Source organism: Asterias rubens, chromosome 5, assembly GCF_902459465.1.
Source record: "Asterias rubens chromosome 5, eAstRub1.3, whole genome shotgun sequence".
NCBI lineage: Eukaryota > Metazoa > Echinodermata > Asteroidea > Forcipulatida > Asteriidae > Asterias > Asterias rubens.
This window is the reverse complement of record NC_047066.1, coordinates 11,374,925-11,402,144: the sequence shown is the minus strand read 5'-3', so window position 1 is coordinate 11,402,144 and position 27,220 is coordinate 11,374,925. Positions and strand designations below refer to the sequence as shown.

At 38.9% G+C, this 27,220-nt stretch overlaps 1 protein-coding gene across 1 annotated transcript in view; it reads left to right on the top strand.

Annotated features, from left to right (window-relative positions):
• The window catches only part of LOC117290393 (HEAT repeat-containing protein 6-like), a 56,310-nt gene that overhangs the window by 10,740 nt on the left and 18,350 nt on the right, over positions 1-27,220 (top strand). Inside the window, exons 12-19 of the mRNA XM_033771768.1 lie at positions 99-702; positions 1,428-1,599; positions 2,907-3,002; positions 4,298-4,432; positions 5,146-5,268; positions 6,997-7,121; positions 20,351-20,511; positions 21,279-21,364. Coding sequence (XP_033627659.1) covers positions 99-702; positions 1,428-1,599; positions 2,907-3,002; positions 4,298-4,432; positions 5,146-5,268; positions 6,997-7,121; positions 20,351-20,511; positions 21,279-21,364 — 1,502 coding nt within the window. The remainder of the gene's footprint in view (positions 1-98; positions 703-1,427; positions 1,600-2,906; positions 3,003-4,297; positions 4,433-5,145; positions 5,269-6,996; positions 7,122-20,350; positions 20,512-21,278; positions 21,365-27,220) is intronic.

The window sequence follows — 27,220 nt, the reverse complement described above, 5'->3', positions numbered from 1 at the left end:
GACGTTTGTCTTTTTTGTCTTACAAAAAGTACCCAAAACTCTTTAAAAGATAATTTCAAATTGAAAAAAAAATTGAAAATATTTTTGGTTCCTCACAGACAACAACGTCCGTACAGCGTGCCTGACCTGTATGGGTGCAGTCCTCTCAACCACCATGCCCCTCAAAGAAATCTCAGACCTCCTCCTGTCACCGGACTTCCTTAAAGTGCCTCCCGTTCCTTCCCTCAGCTCATCTCAAACCGGACTCAATGCAGCCTCCTGGAGGTTGCAACTCGGAGCCGAGAGAAACATCAAGGATTCTCCTCGGGATGAAGATGGGGTTGAAGGACTGACCGTGAAGGGAGACGGTTTGATGTCAAGAGAGGATGGGGATGTATCATCCGATGGGGTTAGATTAACTTCTGTCGATGTAGTAAGGTTGAAGTCGGAGGAGTATACAATCAATTCAGGCATATTGGCCGTTGAACCAAATAGAACCGATCCCCTCACCAAAGAGTCATCTGTCACCATGGCAACAGACTCATTAGACTGCTTGACTATCAACGAGGGAGCGTCACCGCGGACGGCAGGATGTGATGAGCAGCCGGGTGATGATCTCTTGGAGGGTGTGTCCGTATCGTGGTTGATGAGGTGGTGCACCGATGCAGTGCTGTTGAGAGAACCTTTAGAGGTTCCTGTAGCGGGTAGCATGGGTGTTTGCAGGTACGTATATCAGATTTATTCCGGCCATGTGCTCAATTTTAAAGATCTGTTTAAACACAAAAAGTAGCTGAGCATAACAAAAGTATGCTTACCAGAATAAGGTTACCAGCCAAACTACCTTGTCACATGTACACTTTGTGACTGGTATTCTGCTCATTTCTGCTTAGCAAACTTGTGTCAAGCAATAATTATTTTTTGCTTATAAATGCAGATAAAATTTAATGGTTACATTTTAAATAATATTAAGTAAAACAATTACAAGACCGGGACTTGAACCGGCGACCTCCAGATTAATGTGCCGACACTAAATATCAACTGAGCTTTCTAGCCCTAGCTGGCAGTCTCCCTATCTTTGTCAACATCTTTTGTTCAGGTGTATTGACAAAATAGGGAGACCGCCAACATAAGGGCTGGATAGCTCAGTTGTAGAGCATCGCCACACTAATTCAGAGGTGGTAGGTTCAAATCCCACTCTAGTCAATCTTCTCACTCGATGTATCTCAACATATGCATAAAATAACAAACTTGTGAAAATTTGAGCTCAAACGGTCGTTGAAGTTGCGAGATAATACTGAAAGAAAAAACACCCTTGTCACACAAAGTTGTGTGCTTTCAGATGCTTGATTTCGAGACCTCAATTTCTAAATCTGAGGTCTCGAAATCAAAATCGTGGAAAATTACTTCTTTCTCAAAGTGTCCACTGCCCTTAATTCTGTTTGAATCAGGTTACTGACTCCCAGTGAAGCTCTCCCGGTGAGGCTAGAGGCTCTACAGGTCATGACCCAGCTGGTCAAAGGTTACTTTGCCGTCATTCGGAGCATCTTGGATCATTTGTGTAGTATCATCATCAGCTGCCTGGATGAGAAGGATACATCGGTGCAGCTACATGGCCTCAAGGTAAGCAGGAATTCAAGAAAGTGTTTTAGGATATAATGTGATGAGCTCTGCAAAAAAGAGTCACAAGGGTGGACAATTGACTTGTTGGATTTTACACACAGCTGAAAAGAGCATACAACAAGCTTCATTTTGACATATCTTACACACTTGTGTAATGTTTGGTTCAAAAGTTATGACTTTTTGAAAAATAGATTATTTCACAATTTTGAAAATAACCCATACTGGGGAAACAGCCCGTTTAATAAAAACGCCAACCATTGATGTATAGGGGAAGAACAGAAAGTAAACAAAAAAGCGACTCATTTTGTGGAGCCTGTCACATATATATTCTTCCTATGAATGCAAATGCAAACCAAATGTTAACGTCACAGCCCTGCTTTCGCTGTGAGTGTTTCGCCTGTGCTGAACACATTTCAACTGTTGCAAATTATTTGTTGCAACTTTGTGACATACAAATTTGTATCGCATTCACATTTTGCAGCAAGTACAATATGAACCGGCTTAAAGGGAAGGTACATGTTTGGTAATTACTCAAAACAAATATTAACTTAAAAACTGACTTTGTAACGAGCATTGGAGAGCTGTTTACATTATAAAACATTGTGGGAAACGACTCCCTCTGAAGTAATTTAGTTTTTGAGAAAGAGGTAATTTCTCACTAAAATAATGAAAGACTTCTACATGTAGCTAGAAGTCTTTTATTTCTATCTGAAAGCACACAAATTCGTCCAACAAGGGTGTTTTTTCTTTCATCATTTTCTCGAAACTTCGATGACCGATTGAGCCCAAATCTTCACAGGCTTGTTATTTTATGGTTATGATGGGATACACCAAGTGAGAAGACTAGTCTTTGACGATTATCAAACGTGTACAGTGCCTTTAACATCGTAAGGCCGGATAGTCACAATGTGAGGGCTACACTTCACTGAGCTGCCACTAGGGGCACGTTGCCACCTACTCCTGGGGCTGAAACAGAGTTATCCCCTTCACAGTCCTTCCCAATAGACCGATCCACTGAGCTCCGCCCCATTGCATATTTTCCAATCACAATGCAACGAAGGTCCGACAAATAAGGTCCGACATGCGTGCGCGTATCTTGGCACGCGCGGCAGAGTTGTGCAGAATGGCGTTGGAGAGCCCCACGTGTTCTTGCTCACACGTGCGCCGTGGGCGGAGCTTACTGGATCGGTCTATTCGCCCTATGCATCCGTCGCAATTCATCTCCTCACCTGCAAGAAAGGATGATTAGCCTCCCAATTTATCATTATTATTATCATGATTCATGTTTCTTTCTTTATAATCATTAGGTTCTTGAGGAGCTCGGTAAGGTCATGTTGTCTCAATTGAATCCAGAACTAGAGTCTCCAACAATTCAACTGACTGTTCCACTCACTCCAGAAGAGGTACTTTACTTTAGCTTTCTCACATCCCTGAAACTCTGTCCTTTAAAGGCAGTGGACACTATTGGTAATGACTCAAAATATTTATTAGCATAAAACCTTACTTGATGACGAGTAATGGGGAGAGGTTGATAGTATAAAACATTGTGAGAAACGGCTCCCTCTGAAGTGCCATAGTTTTCGAGAAAGAAGTACATTTCCACGAATTTGATTTCGAGACCCCAGATTTAGAATTTGAGGTCGCGAAATCAACCATCTAAAAGCACACAACAGGTTCACAGGTTTGTTATTTTATGCAAATGTTGAGATACACCAAGTGAGAAGACTGGTCTTTGACAATTACCAATAGTGTCCAATGTCAAATGTCTTTAAAGGAATGTTACAGAATTGGTAAGAAACAAAAATCGTGAAGATCACAGATTTACATAAAACTTACACGGTCTAATAATGATGATAGTTGAAAACATCCCTTGCAATATTTCTGTCTGAAATGTTATATTTGATGAGAAAAAAATAATATAATTTCGCGTTTTGAGTTTATCGCTCAGTGAGCGATTTATTAATTGTTATTTTGGCATCGATGCAATGCAAAATTTGTAATCGGTTTTTCACTATTCTCTCGTGACCCAGATGGCCGATCGATCTCAAACTTCTACAGGTTTGTCAGTTTATGCATATGGTGGTTTACATTAAGTGCTTACACTGTCAGCAACTGTTTTGTTAGCAAAAACCAATTCTGTAATGTTCCTTCAAATGCATCTGGACACTAATGGTAATTACTCAAAATAATTGTGAGCATAAAAACTTACTTGGTATGAGCATTGGAGAGCTGTTGATAGTATAAAACATTGTGAGAAACGGCTCCCTCTAACGTAGTTTTCGAGAGAGAAGTAATAGTCCACTCAAACATTTGAAATGATTTTGAGACCTCGGCTTATGATTTTGAGTTCTCGAAATCAAGCATCTGAAAGCACACAACTTCGTGTGACAAGGGCGTTTTTTCTTCCATTATTATCTCGCAACTTCGACAAGCAATTGAGTTCAAATTTTCACAGGTTTGATATTTTGTGCATATGTTGAGATACACCAAGTGTGAGAAGACTGGTCTTTGACAATTACCAAAGGTGTCCAGTGTCTTTAATAAAGGCATTGGACGACTTTGGTATTTATTGTCAAAGACCAGTGTTCTCACCTGGGCATAAAACCTTACATTGTACTTGGTAACGAGCAACGAGGAGCTGTTGATAGTATAAAACATTGTGAGAAACAGCTCCCTCATTCAGTACTCTTCTTCCAAGGTTGTTGTGATATGGGAGAGTCTACTTAATGGCCCTCTACCAGGCATACTACAGAACACGGCTAACGTCGTCCTGCAGTCGTCAGCATGTTATTGTTTATCCACCATCGGACCACAATGCTTTGAACTCCTGAAGGTAAGAAGAGCTATCTCAATGGACTTGTAGCTGTTGACCCTATTCACCTGACGTCAGCATCAGAATAATCTTGGATGCGCCCTTTTGGTGGTCACTGTCAGTGTGTGTTATTCAGTGAAGTGCGCATTTTAGGCGACGCGACGTTTACACGTAAACCTATGACACCAAAAATGGTGAGTGTGGCACAGTCGCCGCGTGTGACGTGCGTGCAAGGGGTCAATAGACCTTTTTGTTGCAATGTCACAGCCGACATTTTCGCTTCAAACTCTCCCTGATTCTGTTTTCAACAAATTTCAAGTTTTCCTGATTATGAATTTTGTTTCCCTTTATGTTTGATGAAGCTCTAGATAAGAGTAACTATAAATATAAATATGAATAGTAAACTTGCGGGTACAACCATGGGTAAAATTGAGTGGTGGCTCTGAAAAGAGCTGGTTTGGTCTCGATGTTTCAAACAGTATACTCTGCTCGTCTTCAGGACTATTCATATTTATATTTATAGTTACTCTTATTCTCCACACCATGCAAAGCTTCAAACACCATAGGAAGCTCTAGATGTCTCCCTGATTGGGGACAAAATATCCCTGATTGCAAGATGCAAATTTTGTCAGTTCGAGAGAAGTATAACAGGTTATAGTGTTGGTATTGGCTAATTCGTACGTTCAACATTTAGAAGTAATTTTAAAGTTGATATATATTTTGACTTCTTTCAGATGGACAAACGCATTCTTTGCATCACCATGCTCCTTGGTCTGAGTAACGAAGAAGACTATAGAGTTAAAGCAGCAGCAGTCAGGGCACTAGGCGCCTATGTCTTATACCCCTGTCTCAGGGAGGTAAGTTACATCTTACATAGAGTCTCAAGACGTTTATCTTAGCAGGCTTTTCCTTAATACTGGGTTCTTATATAGCGTTTTATCACACCTTTAGGGGTGTATCGGAGTGCTCATAGATGCAAGAAACAAGAAACCTGATATGACCTCCTCTTTGAACTTAGTTAAAGGAACATTACAGAATTGGTTTGGCTAACAAAACAGTTGCTGGCATTGTAAGCACTTTATGTAATCCACCATATACAAACTGACAAACCTGTAGAAGTTTGAGATCAATCGACCATCTGGCATTTTGTCTGGGTCACAAGAAAAAAATGAAAAACCGATAAGACATTTTGCATGAAATCAATGCCAAAAAAATATGAATAAAACGCTCACTGAGCGATAAACTCCAAACGCTAAACTAGATTACTTGTTTCTCATCAAATATGATACTTCAGACAGAAATATTTCAAGTGGATGTTTTCTACTATTATCATTATTAGACTGTGTATGTTTTTTGTAAATCTGTAAATCTGTTTCTTACCAATTCTGTAATGTTCCTTTAAGTTTCACTGCACATTGGAGAAAAAAAATTGCTTTGGACAACAACTTGCAAAAATTTGATAACAAGTGGACTGCTCTTAAAAGTGACTTTAAAAAAAATAGGTACCAGTAAACCAGGCTGTCCGTTATTCCCGCTTTGTTTTTTCTTGGTATCTAGTAGAAGAAGCTAATTAATCTCGGGCTAATTAATCCCAGGAAGAGGCTAATTATTTAATCTTGATGAATGGATTAACTCTTTGGATGGATTTGTGCCTGATGCCTTTGTCGGAGACCTGTTCCTATCACAAGCCAGCCAGGATTTTGTAGAGACGGATTAAACATCGTTATCATGAGGCCTTTGATCTCTTTGGATGCCATCTGTTCAACCAGCTGTAGGTCTATGATCGTCTCAATAGTTCTTCAGAAAGACAACTGTAAAGAAATACGAGACAATAAAAGAACACGTTGCCTTTGATCAGGCGAGTTTGTCTTTGAAAAGCGTTTGAAGCCGTTTGTTACGAAATGCATATGGTTAGATAGATATTTTAAAAGTAGAATATAATGATCCACACAAACATGCCTCGAATTTGCACGTTTTTTTTTTTTTTACGTCGCGAAGAAACACAAACGGCCATTTTGTGGAGTCAAAATCTTGCACGGGCGAGTTAACGCTTCCGACGGCAGTGCCTGCCAGCCAGGCACGCTGCTCAAAGACCAACTGGACCGATCCAAGGCAACGTGTTCCTTTAAAATCTGCAAAAGCCAATGACAAAATGTCTCACATGGGTGTCAAACATGTAGTTTCATTAATAGAATAAAATATAAAAGAGTAGAAAAAAATGCTTATTGACTTAAAATAATCCTTCAGGGGTACTAGGAAAGGGTTGACTTTTTAATGCACTTCAGATTGCAAGAATATTATAAGTTTTTATGGTTTGAGTGAGAAGTCTTAACAATTTAGATTAAGAACGAAAGTGAATCCGTTTTTTTATGCAATATTATTTTCACTTAATTGAATATAGTCTTTTAACATATTTTTGTTATTATCTTTTTAAACTGTATTCTTCGGAAGCCCTCTGTAGTGTAACTTTGTAAATTGGTAATAATTGCTTTTTACATTTGTATGTATTGAGGCCATTGTGTCAATTTGGCGCTTTATAAATATTTTTTCATTATTACTATTTATTATATTTTAATCTCCCGTAGGACGTTATGTTTGTTGCCGATACGGCCAACTCCATCTTGACCTGCCTTGAAGACTCCTCTGTCAACGTGAGAATCAGGGCTGCTTGGTCTCTTGGAAACCTCAGTGATGCACTCATCGCGAACAAGTGAGTACATGAACACTTTCTTACCTCAACACATTTTTTAATTTTTTATTCCCCGCTGGCGAAAAGGGGCATAATACATGTAGTGTTTGCCTTGTTCTTCCGTGTGTGAGCGTGGGCATATCCACTCATTCAAACCGAGGACATGGAGAGGGTTTTAACAAAAGGGATCCGGGGAAAAGTCACACCGAGGACGTCCTCGATTCGATTTTGTGTACAAAACCAATGGGGGCGTCTAATAAAAACTATGAGGGAGAACTAAAGGGAGAACAAAGAGAAGTCCTCGGTTGACACCATTAACACAGCTGCGTGTGCGTGTCCCTGTGCCGTTATGTACACATGCCTGGGGTGCATTCCACTCGCGCAAATGTTGCCAACAGTTGCGCACGTTCGCCAACAATTTCAAGTGGAACGAGTTGTTCGCCGCCACCGTTAGCGAACGTTGGCAGCATTAGGCGAACATACTTCTGAGGTGTTGGCGAGTGGTTTTTAAAATGGCGGACAAGCGTACGGTATTATTTCTTTGTCACAAACATTATTACATTGTATTTTCGGTGGATGATAATGCAGATTTGGAATAAGAAAGTTAATTAGTTGATGTAATGATGTCAAAAAGAGGACTATTGCAGCAAAAACAAAGTAAACAAAAAACTACGTATGGTGCGCGCCATCTTCATTTTAGGGCGGCGCCATATTGACATCGCGTATACGCACCAATCGTTCAAAATATAAAAAACGTTTGCGCGAACAGTCGCGAGTCAATTGCGCGAGTGGAACGCACCCCAGGCTCCTCGTGGTAGACACCCATACCTACATCCGACTGTGAATGGGGGTAACCTTGTTTCAGTCCTATAGGAGTGTACAACTGTAGGTGTGTACATGTAGGTGGCAATATGCCCCTGGTGGCAGTTGATTTGGGTTGATAATTCATTCGGTTAAGTGGGAAGTGGCCATTTGGCCTTGTGATGTTCGGCGAAATCTCATAAAATAGTAAATAACTCAACTTAATTTGTTTTTCAATTCAAGAATACAACTAAACAAATTGTAGGTAGGATTGTAGTATTTATTATCTCTCACTGCGATCTGTATGATATGGAGATAAGCTTAAGTGAATTTCTCAGAAAATGTCGCGGACATTTTTTAGAGCTATTTTTATGGTCATCTCTCTGACATAATGTACATGTATAATGTTTATTTATATATTGTTTATCTATTTTAAATCAAACACAAGCCAGTGTAGGAGACTCAACCTGTTTGATGTTGTTTGATGCAAGAGATACAAGCAGGGGTGTTTTTGAAGAAAAACCTGTTTGATGTTGTTTGATGCAAGAGATACAAGCAGGGGTGTTTTTGAAGAAAAAATCGGTAAATGTTTGTTGTATTTATCATGTTTATTGGTGGAAACATGTACACAGCACGATGGAGCTCTGAAAGTAGTGTATGCAGCATAGCACAATCTCTAATTAGACCTTGATTCATGTTGAAGCCATCGGATGGTTTTGCAAACAAATATTGTTTACTCCACTAACAAATTGGTTTATAAATTTCACAAAATTCCATGTCCCTTTTGTAGGTATTTGTTGTTGTATTATTCTCGTTTGAATCCCCTTGTGGGAACCAAAGAAAAACATTTGGGGGACCTTTTTTTTTTCTTCGATTTTGTCAATTTTTTTCGATGAAGTCCCCTCATGGGTGTGTGTGCCTACCCTCTAGGCTACATAAACACACAAGGACAATGATTCCCAACTAACATGACTAAGGGCAACCACGATTAATGTGACGATGACGTCAGGTGAATTGGGTCAATATCAGCTAGTCCCTGTAGGGTGTCATTGAATTACAGTTTCTGGTGGTTAAGTCATAAGGGTGTGGGTTAGAATTCCGGTCATGGCATTCGTGTCCTTGAGCAATGTTTTACTATAATTGCTTCTCTTCACCCAGGGGTATAAATTTGTACCTCCTAGACATGCTAGAGGGTGATATTGTGTATGAAAAATTAGCCATTTGGGTCATACGGCAGCTCAGGGCTGTATACTCCCCAGAGAGCTGAGAAAGATTATAAAGGAATGTTATTGGCCCATTCCAATGACCAGGGCACTAATGTGAAGCGCATTGAGACATTATTGTGAAATGCACTGCAAGATTTTTATTATCTTGGGTCAGTGTTACAGCCATGAAAATGAATGAAAACCGGAGTTTAAAGTCTTCAAAGAGTCCGAAATTGTTAAATGATGGCTCTCGGATGTAAACATCAGATAATGTATAATAATGGTCCATACATCGTAGGTTCAAAATAGGGTTCCAAAAGACACCCAGCCCCCCCCCCCTGCTTTTAAACCATGCCCTGAGTTGGTTGTTGGTTCATTACTTGAAAGGACCCCACACTCGTTCGATTGCAAATTCTTCAAGCCTAACCACTCAACAGCTAGACAGTAACTTTTTAACAGCGTGTGGTGTCCTCAAACAAGCCGTGTCCATCAACTTGTTCCTGTGTGTCAAGTTTATAAAGACCTACTACTTGCAAGTCCTTCACCCTCGCCACTTGACTAATGTCTTTTCTGCAAGTGTTCTGAAACAGATAATAAGTCCTTTCGTTTACATAACATCTTGTAATGAACCCACTCACTGCGACCTGGACTCAATTAGCAATTCCCAGAGTACGTCGACGGCGCCAAAATGATTAACTCATGAAAACAAACCCAGAAACCAGCTGTCTCCATTTCTAAATTCATTAAGAGCGATCTTCCCGCAAAGCCAGGCAATAAAACAACTTCCAAGAATGTTCAACTCTGGAGCATTCCTTTATTGGATGCGTTGATCCCTGGGGAGTTTTTTTAACTCAAATATGGACAGAGGTCTTTTGTTTCAGGAATAACATGTCCGAAAGTGCAGTTGAGGTTCTTGAATGTTTGTTCGGGAAGATCTAACCCCAATCCTCACTCCTGTTGAAGGAGACAGACAAACAAGTTTGTCTTGCGCTGCGTCCAATTTTATTATCGAGTTCGGAGGAGGCAACGTGTAAGAGAACATACAGGCTGACATTTTATCACTGATAAGGCTGATAAGAACAACAGAATAAAATATAACGCGCCTTTTGTCAAAGGATACAAAGCGCCAGTATCTTTACTGCAAGGTGAGTGGGACGAAGTTTGAATTATGAGACCTAATCCTTAGCACTATGTAATGGTTTACAAGGTGCTGTGGCGCAATATGCTGCCAATCCAGCCAGGAACACCTGAGGTGAACCTTTTCTCCTTTCGATAAGTGCACGAGGTTCTTTTACATGCATTTACACTATAAATGGAACCAACGGCTTTACTTCCCATCTGAAGGACGAAGCAATAGTTAAGTGTCTTGCTTAAGTGTCAAGGCTGGGGATTTGAAGCCACACTCTGCTGATCAGAAACACCAGAGTTTGAACAAGTTCAATACTTATCCATCTGTCTCTAAATACTCGACCAGGTTGATTCTCACCCACTTCCTCATTGTGGGATTCCATATCTGTATTCCGTTATTTGACACGCCACATCCATGGTTTCCCATGGCTTGTTTACTTTAGGCATGTTAGGAGGAAAATCCACGATACCGCAGGGCTTTCTACCTGTATGGTCCATGTAGCTGGACCAGCAAGACTAGAGATGTAGATAGGAAAGTCTTTTTATTCAAACAAGCACTGTAGAAAATTGATCTCTTTTGACAATATTTATCAGACTTCAACATTTTAGCACGATATTTGTTTTTAAAGATGTTTATAAATTCAATTGAAAAACTCAAGACCGCCGGACTTGTGCACCAAAATTTGTCTTTTCTCTGTCCCAGTTTCCTCTGTCTGTTTGCTATTCTATTCAAGAAAACTGTATCTGAAAACCTAAAAAGAACGCAACGTCTGGTCAATCTGTTTCTATACTCTTCCTTGACTCGCATATTGGGTTAGTCCAAAATGTTCACAGGTTTGTTATTTTGTGTACAGTATATGTGTGGTCTGCACACAAAACATGAATACTGTCTGTGATGTTTTGTATCTCCACCAACATGATCAATGCTGTATCTTCATGTATAATACCTAGTTTTATAACTCTTTCATGCACCGACCTCTATCAAAAATCCCTATCAAAACATGTTTTTGTAAAACAACAAATACAAATCCCACGGCCACACAGTTTTCAGAATGGGAACTCTTGAGCATGCTATTGTGTATTTTTTTTTTTTTTTTGGGGGGGGGGGGTGCCATTTGCAGAAAACATGTTGACAATTATTGTGTCAATATGATCAATTTATCAGGAAAATAAATGGTGCATGAAAGGGTGTAAAAGCAATGTATATCTGCAATATATATCGAAATGCGGTTTTATCCCTGTGTTGTCTAAGTCACTTTCTGAAAAGCTGCATTCATATGTAATATAATAACTCTTCATTAGTGATAGTGACAAGGGGCAAGTTTTGCCCAGGCAAGTTGCATTCATGTCACAGCCACATTCAGGTCTCAGGAACCATCTTACATTGTCTAGATCCTGCGGGCTACGGTTGGTAATTACCGTTCCCTTCATCCATTGGTGATGAAGTCTCATGATCAGTGGGCTCCACGGGGAGGCAAAAGAGTGTGCTCCAGTTCCTGCAAACCTTTGCAAGTTGCATTCACCTCGGAGTGATCTCTGGAGAATCAAAAGAGATTCGTCAGTCTTTCCTCTTTAGAGAGGAAAAAGTTCAGTGGATCATGAACATGGTTTTTATGCAAGATGAGAAAAGTGTCACATGAGGAAGCAAAATGAATTATTCATTATGATCAGACATGAGCTGCAGGGAAAGCATTTAGAATTCATCCCTCCCCCTTTGATTACTGGAAGATCATGAATTTCGGAGGCAGTGACTTTGAGCCATGCATAAATCATCATGCTTGGCTAACACAGGTCACAAGGAGGTCACGCATTATTCATGCCGCACCAATGATGTGGACGTTGGGTGCTCATATATACATTATGCATTAAAGTCATTGGACTCTTTCGGTAAACAGTATTGTCCAAAGGCCCACACTTCGCGTATCACAACTTAATATAAAATAATAAAGCTGTGAAAATTTAGGCTCAATCGGTCATCGGAGTCAGGAGAAAATAACGGAAAAACCCACCCTTGTTTCTGCACGTTTCGCCGTGTCATGAAATGTGTTTAAAATAAATCCGTAATTCTCGATATCGAGAATTGATAATAGTTTTAATGTTTTCTTAAAAAGTAAAGCATTTCATGGAATCATATTTCAAGAGAAGTCTTTCACCATAACCTTCTGTAAACCCTGTAAGTTATTTGTAAATCTATGAACTTTTTTTGTTTTGTTCCGAAAGTGTATAATGGCTTTAAGCGTACTGTAGGAAGTCCTGCATAGAGCATAATGCTCCACACACAGTAGATGGCACTGAGAGCTCAATTAATAAAAGCTACCACAACTTGATCAAAGGAAGCTGATGTATTATTCATGAGCATTATTTACAAGGTCATGCATTATTCATAACATTTCACTCAACACCTGAACATTGGACCTCATGTTTTATTCATGTTGTATTCATTAAGTTGCCTTAATTAATCTCATTTCCAATCTCCCCCACCCCCTTTTCAAAAGTGAAAAAAACAGAGCAATGTTTTCAGGAGAGTCCCATTGATCCGTTGTACACGCTAAAATAATTTTCTTCTCACCATAGAGCAAGTGGTCTCACTGAAATTTTTTTACTAATTTCTCAAAAGCTACAGCACCTCATCAAGTATACTCATTTCAAGTGAAGCTTTCTACCATATAATTATCTTTAAACCGTGTAAGTTTAATGTAAATCTTTGGACGCTTGCATTTTTTTTGTACAAATAGTAGACAAACCCTTTAAAGACACTGGACACTCTTGGTATTTGTCAAAGACCAGTCTTGTCACACTCGGTGTACATGTATCTCAACATATGCACAACATAACAACCTGTGAAAATTTGAGCTCAGTTGGTCGTCGAAGTTGCGAGGTAACTAAGAAAGAAAAAAACATCCTTGTTACACAAAGTTGTGTGCTTTCAGATGCTTGGTTTCCGGACCACAAATTCTAAATCTGAGGTCTTTCAATTAAATTCGTGGAAAATTACTTTTTTTTTCTCGAAAACTACGTTGCTTCATTAGAGGGAGCCGTTTCTCAAAATGTTTTATACTATCAACCTCTCCCCATTACTCGTTACCAAGTATCGTTTTATATGCCAATAGTTATTTTGAGTAATTACCAATAGTGTCCACTGCCTTTAAAATGATGAAATGCTGCCCGTTTTCCATATTTAAAACCCCTCTTCCGTCCCTCACAAATATAATGCTGTCGAGGTTCCACTTAAAGCAAACACTGCTTTACCAAGCCGTCCCCGGTGGGGGTGACTTAAGAAACAGATTGCATCATGAGTGACAAGATATGGGAATGAATCCAAGCTTGAAAAGGGACGTTCTCCAGGGAGTGGACATCTTTCATATAATAATAGTTCTCCTTCACTTCCATCGAGGACAGACAGTGTATAACATATCCCCAGCTTGAGAACATGATTAGGGTTAAGTAGGACACAAAGACACGGTGTGAAAGTACCCGGCGACGATGGATTCCCCCAGGGTGCTGCACTTTGTGCTTCTTGCACCGTTTTATCAAGACTAGTTTTTTAGATTTTAAATCAAAGTTAACGCCAAATGAAGAATTCAGATTACTGGACTATTAGATCTCATCCTGTCAATCAGTGATGGAAATAAGGAAAATGGTAATTCCCAGGGAGTAAATCTGCAGTATTTGGTACAAGTTTAACACCTCGAATTTCATGTCGTACTGTTGAATACAGCATATCTTTCAGCATCCGTGTGGACAATTTAATGTCTGCCGGAAACATATGGGGATGTTTTTCTAAGAGAGTTAATGTCTCTTCAGTTTTAAAGCCATTGGACACTTTCTGAAGTGAACAAGAATTAAAAGTTCACGGATTTACAAATAACTTACAGGGTTTACAGAGGGTAATGGTGAAAAACTTCCCTTGGAATATTATTCCATGAAATGCTTTACTTTTTGAGAAAACATTAAAACAATTATCAATTCTCGATAATTATCGAGAATAACCGATTTATTTTAAACACAATGTCATGACACGGCGAAACGTGTGGAAACGAGGGTGGGTTTTCCCGTTATTTTCTCCTGACTCCGATGACCGATTGAGCTTAAATTTTCACAGGTTTGTTATTTTATAGTATACACAATGTAAGTTGTGATACACGAAGTGTGGGCCTTTGGACTATACTGTTTACCGAAAGTGTCCAATGGCTTTAACTCATACTGATTATTCTTCATGTTGGTAAGCCGTATGGGACACCAAGAAAAACATATATAGTTTCCATATTGCTTTTTTCTTTACACTCGACACTCTTCTTAAATGCCATTTACTACATTGTTACCAGATACCAAATTTGTGGGGGTGGGAGTGGCATGTACATCAGTTGGGGGAGGAGGGGAGGTAATTGGTGTTGGACACTATTGGAAATTGTCAAAGACCAGTCTTCTCAATTTGTATCTCAATATTTATGCATACAACAACAAACCTGTGAAAATTTTAGCTCAATTGGTCATCGAAGTCGCGAGATAATAATGAAAGAAAAACACCCTTGTCACACAAAGTTGTGTGCTTTCAGACATGTCAGATGGTTGGTTTCGAGACCTCAAAATCCAATTCTGAGGTCTCGAAATCAAATTCGTGGAAAATTACTTTTTTCTCGAAAACTATGTTACTTCAGAGGGAGCCGTATCTCACAATGTTTTAACCAATCAACAGCTCTCCATTACTCGTTACCAAGTAAGGTTTTAGGCTAATGATTATTTTGAGTAATTACCAATAGTTTCCACTGCCTTTAATTGCATGTCTACTCTTGGTTCAAAACACCTACATAGCGCCCTCTGTGGCCGGAGTTGATCCATCTTGGCTTTAATTATACAAAAATACTGTGAAGGCATTGGACACCGGATGACGACTACATCCTTCAACATTACAGAGGAAAAGACAGTCAGCCAAACCAGATGCAAGATTTATAATTGCTTTCTGTCACTTGTTAAGACAGTCAATAGAATGAAAGATTAGTGATTAGAAAACAATACTACAGGGGCCGATTTCCCAAAGCACTTAAGCTTCAATTTAAGTAACAATGATAAAACATCTAAATTGAACATCTGTGATGATCCTTACAATAATTGCATGTCATCTAGGAGAAGTTGCCAATCTTCTCTAAACTCAGAAATGTTATTATTCATCAATGATGAGCCATCTGGGTGTTATGGGGCTTGTGGTGTTTTTCCTGGCTGGACCAGAATTTTAATCATTGCCTATATTGTATTTTGCTTGTTGTAAAGTTTATCTGCTGTTGAGTGTTGTGGTATAATTATCCATAGTCTTTATTTGAATTTGGCTGTTTCTTCTATTTTTAATATTAATTAATGTTTTCATAAACATATTTTAATATTAATACAATTTTGAAATTTTAATGTGTATGTAGATGCTGGGCACCTCTGAAAAACAGTGTTTCCCCAGGGTAAAGAAGAAATAAATAAATAAATAAATATGAGTGGAACAAATTATCCACTAATGTCAAAATGGCAACATGAAACGGGGCAAAACATGTAAACGAACAGTTGGCCTCTCTGTCTGAACAGTGCGCTGGACACTAATGGTAGTTACTCAAAATAATTGTTAGCATAAAACTTACTTGGTAACTAGCTAGCAATGGAGAGCTGTCTCATAACACATTGTGAGAAACGGCTCCTCTGAAGTAACGTAGTTTTTGAGAAAGAGGTAATTTATCACTAAAATAGTAACAGATTTCAGCTGAAGCCTTTTGAAAGGATTGATATTATTGGTATAATTATATATTAAATATCTACATATAATATATGTTATTATTAGGTGATGAATCTGCTATAAATAGTGTTCACACTACATGTGTACCCCCTAACTTTTTGAACCACATTTTCAAGATATTTTAAATTACAACTTGACGGCCCCCGTGTTCACTCTTTAAGTACTTCACAACAGAGTACAAATACAATTCTGTCTGGTATCCTCAGGTGAGTCCGTGGCTTGACATTCAGGGACCCCCTCTCTTGACTCACCTGACATGTGTATCAACACTAGGGACTCCTCACCACATAAACCCCTATCAAATGAATACTGGCAAAGCAACCCTCTATCGTTAAAGCAGGGATGTGATTTTATTTTTTTTAAGGCAGAAAAAGAAAAAGAAATTTTTTTTTATAACTATTTTGAGATAAAATTCATGACAACATGAAGAACAAACTACATGTATATGGAACACTGCAGAGTTGCAGAGTGCCCCAGAGTAGGGCTTTTAAAACCAAAGATAAATGAATGTTTGCAAGATTTCACGCTCGCAGGCTTTCATGCGCTTTGCGCTCATAGTTCAGTTTTTTTTATATATATGGTAATTCAAAATTTCGGTTAAGAAGCATGACAGTAGCTTTCTCTACTATAAAGCATTTTGAGAAATATTTCACTTCCAGGTAAGGTGGGTACGTATGTAAAAAAATATATCAGCTTTTATGCTCTCAGACTGTCACATATTATAGTTTGTTCCAATTATGGTTAGGCCGAGTAAAAAAAAAACATGTTTCACGTCCGGGTTTTTCAAAAAAAGGAGGAAGAGGGGCTTTTTATTTTTTATTTTTATTTCAAGATGGCCGCCATTCTTTGTTAAAATGTACAACATCCATTGTTTTTTTCTACTGCTCAAATACACAAAACATAAATGAAACAATTTAGTCGAGGCATTCAGACAAGACATTCAGATTGTTTTGGCTGAGATCATTTAAAATAACCCTATTTAAAAAAATTAAAAAAATAAAATAAAAATGGGCATAAAAAAATAAAATAAAAAAGGAGGCGGCCTGTAAAAAGGAAGTGGGCGGGGAGGCTAAACATGTTTCTTTTTTTACTTGGCCTTATTCTTCCTGCATTGACATACATGTACATGTAACCACTTCGATTTTCGGTCATTTCTCAAATTGTGACCTCCTCTTGAAATGAGATTTTCAAATGGTTTATTGAATACATCTTCATATAGGATAAAAACGATCAAACGGTTCCAATAACCAAAGGTATGTGTTTCAATTAAAGGGATCGATGGTTTTTAACTTGTTGGGTAAACTTGGGTAAAAACGCAGGCAAAGTATACCTTTGATTTTGTTATCATCTGCTTGTTTGTTTTAATCCTTCATTGTATGTAGATTTATCTCCCAGTAGGCGCTAGTCCACCAATCAGAAGCTCGAACTACTAGGGGGATAAAAACATATATGCTACGAGCTCTGTTTTATATCCTACTTCCTCTGTTTTTATTACACAGTGCGTATTGTGAAATGTCATTTTGTCACGCTCCGTATAAAATACGGACAGTGCAAAATTACATTCTAAACTTTGTGCGCGTGAACAACGCTCTGAAGTTTTAAATTTGCACGTTGCAAGTGAGACTGGAAGATAAATTCGTTATCACATGCGTGCTCGTGATAACTTATAACACTACAAAACAAACAATAAAACTTGGATGTGAAAATTTCATTTGCGAGGGTGTAAACATTTTTGAGATACCGCCAACAAATCTGGAGTGGTTGTTCCCATAGCTGAAGAGTAATCCGCAAAAGGAACACACAAGGTTGAAAAACATTTCATGCAGAAACGTTTCTCAGATGGGCATTTTTTAGAACCCCTCTCTTTAAAGACACTGGACGCTATTGTAAAACAAAGACCAGTCTTCTCACTTGGTGTATCTCAACATATGCATAAAATAGCAAACCTGTGAAAATTTGAACTCATCGAAGTTGTGAGATAATGCAATATAGTGAAAAAAAAAAAAAAAAACCTTGTCACACGAAGTTGTATGCTTTCTGATGCTTGATTTCGAGACCTCATTGAAATCAAATTCGTGGAAAATTACTTCTTTCTCAAAAACTAAGTTACTTCAGAGGGAGCCGTTTCTCACAATGTTTTATTCCAACACTGCCAATATAGGGCTAGATAGCTCAGTTGGTAGAGCGCCGGCACGTTAATCCGGAGGTCGTTGGTTCGAATCCCACTCTAGTCAATTCTTTGTTCAATCCCCAAAATCAATGTTTTATTCCATCAGACTCTCCCCATTACTCGTTACCAAGTAAGGTTTTATGCTAATAATTATTTTGAGTAATAACCAATGGTGTCCACTTCCTTTAAACCATGTTTTTTTAAAGGTAAACCACGTACCTTAGAAGTTGTTCACAGTCACTTCTTGAAACAATTTGCGAATAAAACCATTATCCTACTTCCACTTTAAAGAGTCCTCATTGAGATTTGTTTTTCTGTCCGCTACGTGTTGTCAGTGTTCAGTGTTATTACTTTTTCGGGCCGAACCTTATGGGGATTCTTTTTAAGTGTGCCAGACTTGTTTTGTGGAAGAGTAAAGTGTGTGTATATTAGACAGAGCAGTGACGCAGGTTTTATTGAGGAGAAGTGAGTTGTGGTTTGTCAAGTGTGATCCACTTATTATTAGGTGTCAGCGTCTTTGCATGGTTGTGATGAGAGCGGCTTTTTTTATATTGATGATAGCGTTCCACTAACAATGTACGCTTGATGTATTCATTCTGTTTTCTTTGTGGTCGTTCCCAGTGAATAATTCATACTGTAGTGTTTCAGCTATTCAGATTTAATCTTATCTGAAATATTGACATCCTAAATCCTTAAAGAAATATATATGTTAGGGGCTACTAGGAATAACCCATGTTTATTTGTTGTGAATTAACTTGTTTTTCTTTGAAAAGTTTTTTGTTTGTATCCACCCAGCTACTCCAAAGTTTGATTGTAAAATATTTACAGACATGAACATGGTAAATGTAGAATGTCATGACCAAGCGGTCAAGCACACGACAAAAAATGCTGGACTGAAGCTCTGATGTTTTATTTATCAGCAGAGTGTGGGTTGTAGAGCCCCGGTCATGACACTTGTCCATTATCCTTGACCAATGCTTTTATGTCCTTCAAATGGGATGTAGAGCCATACATCATGTACCATGTGAATGTATGTAAAGTGTGTTGTGTATTGCATGCAAAAGAACCCATTTACACTTATCGTGAAGAGATGGGGTCTTCTGCGCTGTTTGTGTTTGTAGCAGTGGCTACGCTGCTGATTTCGTCACACACTCGCTCACTTTACCACATTGTACATGACATAGACAGCTTGGGTCGGTTGTGCTGATTGGTTAGTACATTGTAGCTACAATTCCGACCATATCTCAAGATTCATATATTTAAATTTTTATTTGCCCCAACAAATGAAGATAACATACATACATTTGTACATATTTTTTATAGAAGAGTCTATTCTGTGTTTTTTGTTTTCCCCATTTTTTCTCTTTGCCCAGTTCTTTTTTTTTTTCTATAGCTAAACTTTTGTTTGAAAATATTGTACTTTTTGAAATGGCGGAATAAGTTATAATTTTTAGTAATATTAATTAGAAACTGAATACAGGCCCCCAGACCAAAGACAAACTAGGGAGACCGCCAACGTAGCTCAGTTGGTGGAGCACTGGCATGGGAACCCAGAGGTCAATGGTTCAACTTCCGCTCGAGTCCATTTTTCTTTGTACAACCCCAAATCCCTCACAATTTTTGCGGGAAAATGTCCGAAAGTTTAAAACATTGACTATTCAGTATGGCCTTGTACAGCAGCCTGGCCCAATTTCATGGCTCTGCCTGCAATAATAAGCAAAGAATCAGCACTTTATACATGTTATATATGTTGAGTGTATTTCACAGGTAAGCAGGGAGTTTTTGTTTGTGCGCCTGCGTATTCCATGTGACTAGGCATTTTTCGCTAACACAACTGCATGTACAGTGTGTGTAGCTCAGAAATTCAGCGCTTGCATATAAGCGGCGAATGGTGAGCGTAAGGGCAGATTTCTGCGGTTAGCAGAGCCCCGAAATCAGGGGTGGATCTCACAAAGGTAGTCCTAACTTAGGACTAGTCCTAGGCAATGCTAAGAGATAGGACCAGTCCTAAGTTAGGACCAGTAACTCATCCTAACTTAGGACTAGTCCTATCTCTTAGCATTGCCTAGGACTAGTCCTAAGTTAGGACTACCATTGTGAAATCCACCCCAGGCCCTGTATGTCCCTCTGACTTCCAATGATAATTCATGTAATTCCACTTCCTTCATTCCAGAGACGCCGGTGATTCAACATTCTTGGGGAGTTTCTCGGATATGCTTCTACAGAAGTTGTTTGCCGCTGCCATCGCTGGGGCTTCTGACCACGATAAAGTCAAGTCCAATGCTGTACGAGCTCTGGGAATGCTGGTTCGCTTTGCAAGATCCCAGGCTCTTGGTAAGGTTACTAGAGTGCATCTAATGCCTCTGATTTCAGGAAAGCTCTCTGTATTTTTGCCTTATTTTCTACAGGGAGGAGAAGTTTGAAACTTTAATCTGAGCTACGACTTCTTAAGTCAGCCTTGTAAGGAACTTTTCTTCCATTTTTTTCCAGGACCCTTGAGACTCACCTTTTTTTTTTTTTACTTAAAGGAACTGGACACTTTTGGTAATTACTGAAATATTTATCATAAAAACTTACTTAATGGTACTTGGTAAGAGGCTCAGGAGTGCTGTTGATAGTTTATAATTGTGAGAAACGACTCCGTCTGGAGTATCATAGAAGTATTTCATACTCAAATCATTGAGTTTGAACGTTTTTTTTTTATATTAATTATTTTAACTTAACTTGTTTTTGTTTATGTTTTGTCCCTCTGCTGTGTTCACTTAGCTTTGTATTATTTCTTATTCCTTGATTTGTATTGGTTTTATACTATAAAATGCCACGAGGTCCTCCTGGAAGGTGCAATACAAACACCTACTATTATTCATATGGAAGAATTTAAGGTTATTAATTTTCCTACTATTATTACTGTTTATTTAGTTCTATGCACTGATTTGTCATATGTATAGAGGCCTATTGGTGACAGGTGTTCTGTCTTACTGAGTATACAGTGCTAACACACATCGGTGTAAAACCAAAACTAATATTCTTTGTCCCCGATGCAAGTTTAACATCTATGATATTATTAATCTAATTATTTTCCCAACTGTCTTTCCAACTAGCCAAGAGTAGTATTCAAGCTGTGGTAAACGATGCTATCAAGGCCTTGCTGAAGAATATCACAACGGGGGCTGCTATGAGGGTCAAGGTAAGCTACGTTTTTCAAAATGTTGTATTAATAGTGGCTTTTAATAAAAAGTTTATATTCATCACTCAGTGAGGCTCAACTGGTGCTCCAACTGCCAACATTCAGTATTTTACTCAGTGACGCTCAAGGTGCTCCAACATTCAGTATTTTACTCAGCGACGCTGAAGGTGCTCCAACATTCAGTATTTTACTCAGTGACGCTCAAGGTGCTCCAATATTCAGTATTTTACTCAGTGACGCTCAAGGTGCTCCAACATTCAGTATTTTACTCAGTGACGCTGAAGGTGCTCCAACATTCAGTATTTTACTCAGTGACGCTCAAGGTGCTCCAACATTCAGTATTTTACTCAGTGACGCTCAAGGTGCTCCAATATTCAGTATTTTACTCAGTGACGCTCAAGGTGCTCCAACATTCAGTATTTTACTCAGTGACGCTCAAGGTGCTCCAACATTCAGTATTTTACTCAGCGACGCTGAAGGTGCTCCAACATTCAGTATTTTACTCAGTTACGCTGAAGGTGCTCCAACATTCAGTATTTTACTCAGTGACGCTCAAGGTGCTCCAACATTCAGTATTTTACTCAGTGACGCTGAAGGTGCTCCAACATTCAGTATTTTACTCAGTGACGCTCAAGGTGCTCCAACATTCAGTATTTTACTCAGTGATGCTCAAGGTGCTCCAACATTCAGTATTTTACTCAGTGACGCTGAAGGTGCTCCAACAATCAGTATTTTACTCAGTGACGCTCAAGGTGATCCAACATTCAGTATTTTACTCAGTGACGCTGAAGGTGCTCCAACAATCAGTATTTTACTCAGTGACGCTCAAGGTGCTCCAACATTCAGTATTTTACTCAGTGACGCTCAAGGTGCTCCAACAATCAGTATTTTACTCAGTGACGCTGAAGATGCTCCAACATTCAGTATTTTACTCAGTGACGCTCAAGGTGTTCCAATATTCAGTATTTTACTCAGTGCTCTCAAGGTGCTCCAACATTCAGTATTTAACTCAGTGACGCTGAAGGTGCTCCAACATTCAGTATTTTACTCAGTGACGCTCAAGGTGTTCCTACATTCTGTATTTTACTCAGTGACGCTCAAGGTGCTCCAACATTCAGTATTTTACTCAGTGACGCTGAAGATGCTCCAACATTCAGTATTTTACTCAGTGACGCTCAAGGTGCTCCAACATTCAGTATTTTACTCAGTGACGCTGAAGGTGCTCCAACATTCAGTATTTTACTCAGTGACGCTCAAGGTGCTCCAACATTCAGTATTTTACTCAGTGATGCTGAAGGTGCTCCAACATTCAGTATTTTACTCAGTGACGCTCAAGGTGTTCCAACATTCAGTAATTTACTCAGTGACGCTGAAGGTGCTCCAACATTCAGTATTTTACTCAGTGACGCTCAAGGTGCTCCAACATTCAGTATTTTACTCAGTGACGCTCAAGGTGCTCCAACATTCAGTATTTTACTCAGTGACGCTGAAGGTGCTCCAACATTCAGTATTTTACTCAGTGACGCTGAAGGTGCTCCAACATTCAGTATTTTACTCAGTGACGCTGAAGGTGATCCAACATTCAGTATTTTACTCAGTGACGCTGAAGGTGCTCCAATATTCAGTATTTTACTCAGTGACGCTGAAGGTGCTCCAACATTCAGTATTTTACTCAGTGACGCTGAAGGTGCTCCAACATTCAGTATTTTACTCAGTGACGCTCAAGGTGATCCAACATTCAGTATTTTACTCAGTGACGCTGAAGGTGCTCCAACATTCAGTATTTTACTCAGTGGCGCTGAAGGTGCTCCAACATTCAGTATTTTACTCAGTGACGCTCAAGGTGCTCCAACATTCAGTATTTTACTCAGTGACGCTCAAGGTGCTCCAACACTCAGTATTTTACTCAGTGACGCTCAAGGTGCTCCAACATTCAGTATTTTACTCAGTGACGCTGAAGGTGCTCCAACATTCAGTATTTTACTCAGTGACGCTCAAGGTGATCCAACATTCAGTATTTTACTCAGTGACGCTGAAGGTGCTCCAACATTCAGTATTTTACTCAGTGACGCTCAAGGTGCTCCAACATTCAGTATTTTACTCAGTGACGCTCAAGGTGCTCCAACACTCAGTATTTTACTCAGTGACGCTCAAGGTGCTCCAACATTCAGTATTTTACTCAGTGACGCTCAAGGTGCTCCAACATTCAGTATTTTACTCAGTGACGCTCAAGGTGCTCCAACATTCAGTATTTTACTCAGTGACGCTGAAGGTGCTCCAACAATCAGTATTTTACTCAGTGACGCTCAAGGTGTTCCAACATTCAGTATTTTACTCAGTGACGCTCAAGGTGCTCCAACATTCAGTATTTTACTCAGTGACGCTGAAGGTGCTCCAACATTCAGTATTTTACTCAGTGACGCTCAAGGTGTTCCAACATTCAGTATTTTACTCAGTGACGCTCAAGGTGCTCCAACATTCAGTATTTTACTCAGTGACGCTCAAGGTGTTCCAACATTCAGTATTTTACTCAGTGACGCTCAAGGTGCTCCAACATTCAGTATTTTCCAGCAAGGTTGGATCTAGGTTTTGAAGTATGAGACCAATTCCTTGACATACATGTACATGTAGCACCATGTTACCTTTTGCTGTTTTTCAGTAGAAACTTTGTTGAGCTGAAACTTTGACAAGTGACCTTAACTGTACCTTTCTTTATAACTTAACACATGTCAATTAGCATATAAATACAGATTTATATATACAATGTAGGTCAGAGCAACTGGTCTATGACCAATTACCCTAACTTTAATCTAGGAGTTACCATGTACATGTAGCAATACAAGGAGAACCAACAAGAGACTGATCATAACTTAATACTCCCATGTGGCTGCTGTTAAAGGCATAATTGTAATTGGCATGTTAAAGGGAGGGGTTATGTCATATTGAAATAACCAGTAAAACCCAGATGGAAAGCTGTCGTGCTTTGCGGAATTGCGTGCACCAGTTGAGACAAAGATAATATTTTAGTTTTGCTTTGTACGGTGCCTCACATACATTGTACATTGGAATTGAACAAAACAAAAGGCACTTCTACCTTTTGATTCTATTTGTATACATTTCCAGGAGATCAGGGCCCAATTTCATAGAGCTGCTTAAGCACAAAATTCTGCTTAAGCAAAATAATCCATGCTTAGTAAAATCAGAATACCAGCCAAGACTCAATTGTTATGCTAAGTAAACAGTAGCTCAATACCAGTCACAAGCAATGTACATGTATATGGCATGCAATTTTAGCCAGTAACATAAGTAAAATAAGCAAGCTATTTCGTGCTTAAGCAATTTTTTTCTTTAAGCAGGTCTGTATGAAATTGGCCCCAGGCCTGTATGCTTCGTTTTTGAAAAGGGCAAGGGCACCAGGGCATTTTTACTTTGTCTTTATCTTTAGGGAAAGAGGAAAAAAAAGCTTTTGCTTCTTGTTTTTCCTACATGTTAATGTCAAACTATTTTCTATTTATTTTCCATTAACTGGATTAAGTTTTCCTTGTAACAAGTTATTATGTTTTCTGAATGTTATCACAATGTATTGATTGATGTTGACATGAAATAAATGTATCTGAAATGAACCTTGGTAAATTTCTACTGGCGAGCATTTCAAGGACACCAAGGCACTGACCAGAGGGGGCATGGAGGCAATCGTCCTTGTGGCCTTTTTGAAGTACACTATTAGACCTGGGAGATGTCAGGCATGTCAGGGACTTATTGAGTATCCTAAAAAGTACATGTCAAATTATTTTACTAGATTGGGTGTCATGTTGGAGCCGTTTAGAGCATCGAATTGAAGTTTTTGTGGTATGAGTCATCGGTTGTGGGTTCGAACCCCAGTGACAGTCATGACATGTGTGTCCTTGTGCAAGATGCCTGTTTCTCTTAACCCAGGGGTATAAATGGGTACATGCGTATCTATGTAGAGGTTGATATTGTGTTTGAAAAAGCCTAGGGAGCAGCACGGGGCTGTACGTCCCTAGTGAGCTGAGAAAGATTACACAAATCTTATTGGCCCAATGACAGGGGCACTAATGTAAAGCACATTGATAAGTTATTGTAAAATACGCTATGTAAGATTTAGTTATTTTATTTACCCAAACCCTTATATTAAGGGAAGCTTTATACCATCATTAGCTGTAAAATATGTAAGGTTAATGTTAGTCTGTGGAGGTTTGTGTTTTGTGTCACACCAGTACGTACGTATGTACATGTATACAAAAAGTACTCAGACCCTTTTGCTGCCAGGCCTGCTAAGAAATGACCAAATACACTGAAGGTCGCCCTCTCTTTTTGTAATAACCAAAGGTGACATGGTCAGTGATGAATAAACAGCTCTATCAGTTTTACTAGAATCTGACACCATTATAAATAAGAAGAAGAATTATTTTGTTCTCGGTAGGTAATTAGAGGAGTAGATAACACCCTTTAGTAATTAGAGACCGGTATGGGCTCTAATTAGCGCATTGCTACGCCTCCTGTCCAGGCATTCCAGGTTGCGGTAAATTTGTTTGATACTGATTTATGACCGGCCGTCAGCTTGGGCGAGTGGGCTGCTTATTTCATCAGATAGGATTTATCGTTTGCTTACAAACCCACACGCTTGTCTGGAACGTGATGTGTATTGCGTGACATTACGGGTGCATTAATGTTGCCAAATTTCTGTCATCGCCGCATCGTTAATTTATATTACTCTACTGTACTGAAGGTTAACTCTAAACTACCGTACATCAATTTTGAGTGATGTAATTTAATGTGATTCAGCTGCCGTGTCATACTCTTCCTATGTACTTTTGTCTGTTTTCCCATTTTCCCCCTTCAAATAAGTATGATTACGTGCACATGTATTGTGATTATTATAAGGCAAAGTATAGTTTTTGTTTTTTGAACCACTTCATTGTTTTAATCATACATGTAAAGAGATAAAACTAAAATTTGAAAAGTACATTTGTTAGATATCGCTGACAATGTTCATGCAGAAAGAATAATCTCTACAAAGGAATTCACAATCTTAGAACAGAGAACGGTAACTAATAACAGTTATGCTTCACAGATTCAAATTTTTAGGGCATAACAAACTGATATAACCACGTTTCTTCGCAGTGAAATGTTTCTCAAAATACTTAATACTTATCAAAGCTGCTGTAAGTTTCTACAAGTTTTGTAATTTCAGCAAGTTTCAGCAATTTTAATAGTGACTACCAAATCTTAACATTCCCTTTAAATAGCCAGAATTATGAAAGCCTACACCATGTGTGTCATACTTGATAAAATATTCAAACTTGTTTCCAAGGACCAAATATCATGCCAAAGTCCAAGTTTCACTTTGTACCATTTTTCTTTGTCCAACCCCAAATTAATTAAAATTTACCCTGTCCGTTTGTCTTGTGGACTTGTAATTTTATTTTAGAGTCAAAGCTTTTTGTTCAATTTATCCATTTATGGATCCACAGTTGTGTACAATAAAAAACAACAACTACAGACCTTATGAACATGATGTTTTTTGAGTAGGGCGCCCTCAGCTAGAGTTCAAAAGAGGGTTTGCTCATTAGCCCATCATGTGCGCGGAGCAATACAAGTAGCTGCACTTATTTCAGTGTTTATTACCCTTGATCACTGGGCCATTTATTTCCTTGCGTAAACCATATCTGCTCCCTGGGGATTGCTGCCATTATTATGTAGTGCACTAAGCTAAATCAATCACAAGAACCATCTCTGCCCTAACAGGTGAACACTTATCTCTTGGTGAAGACTAAGCAATAGTTTTATCTTGCTCAAGGACTTACATGTTCAGTAAAGTGTCATAACTGGAAT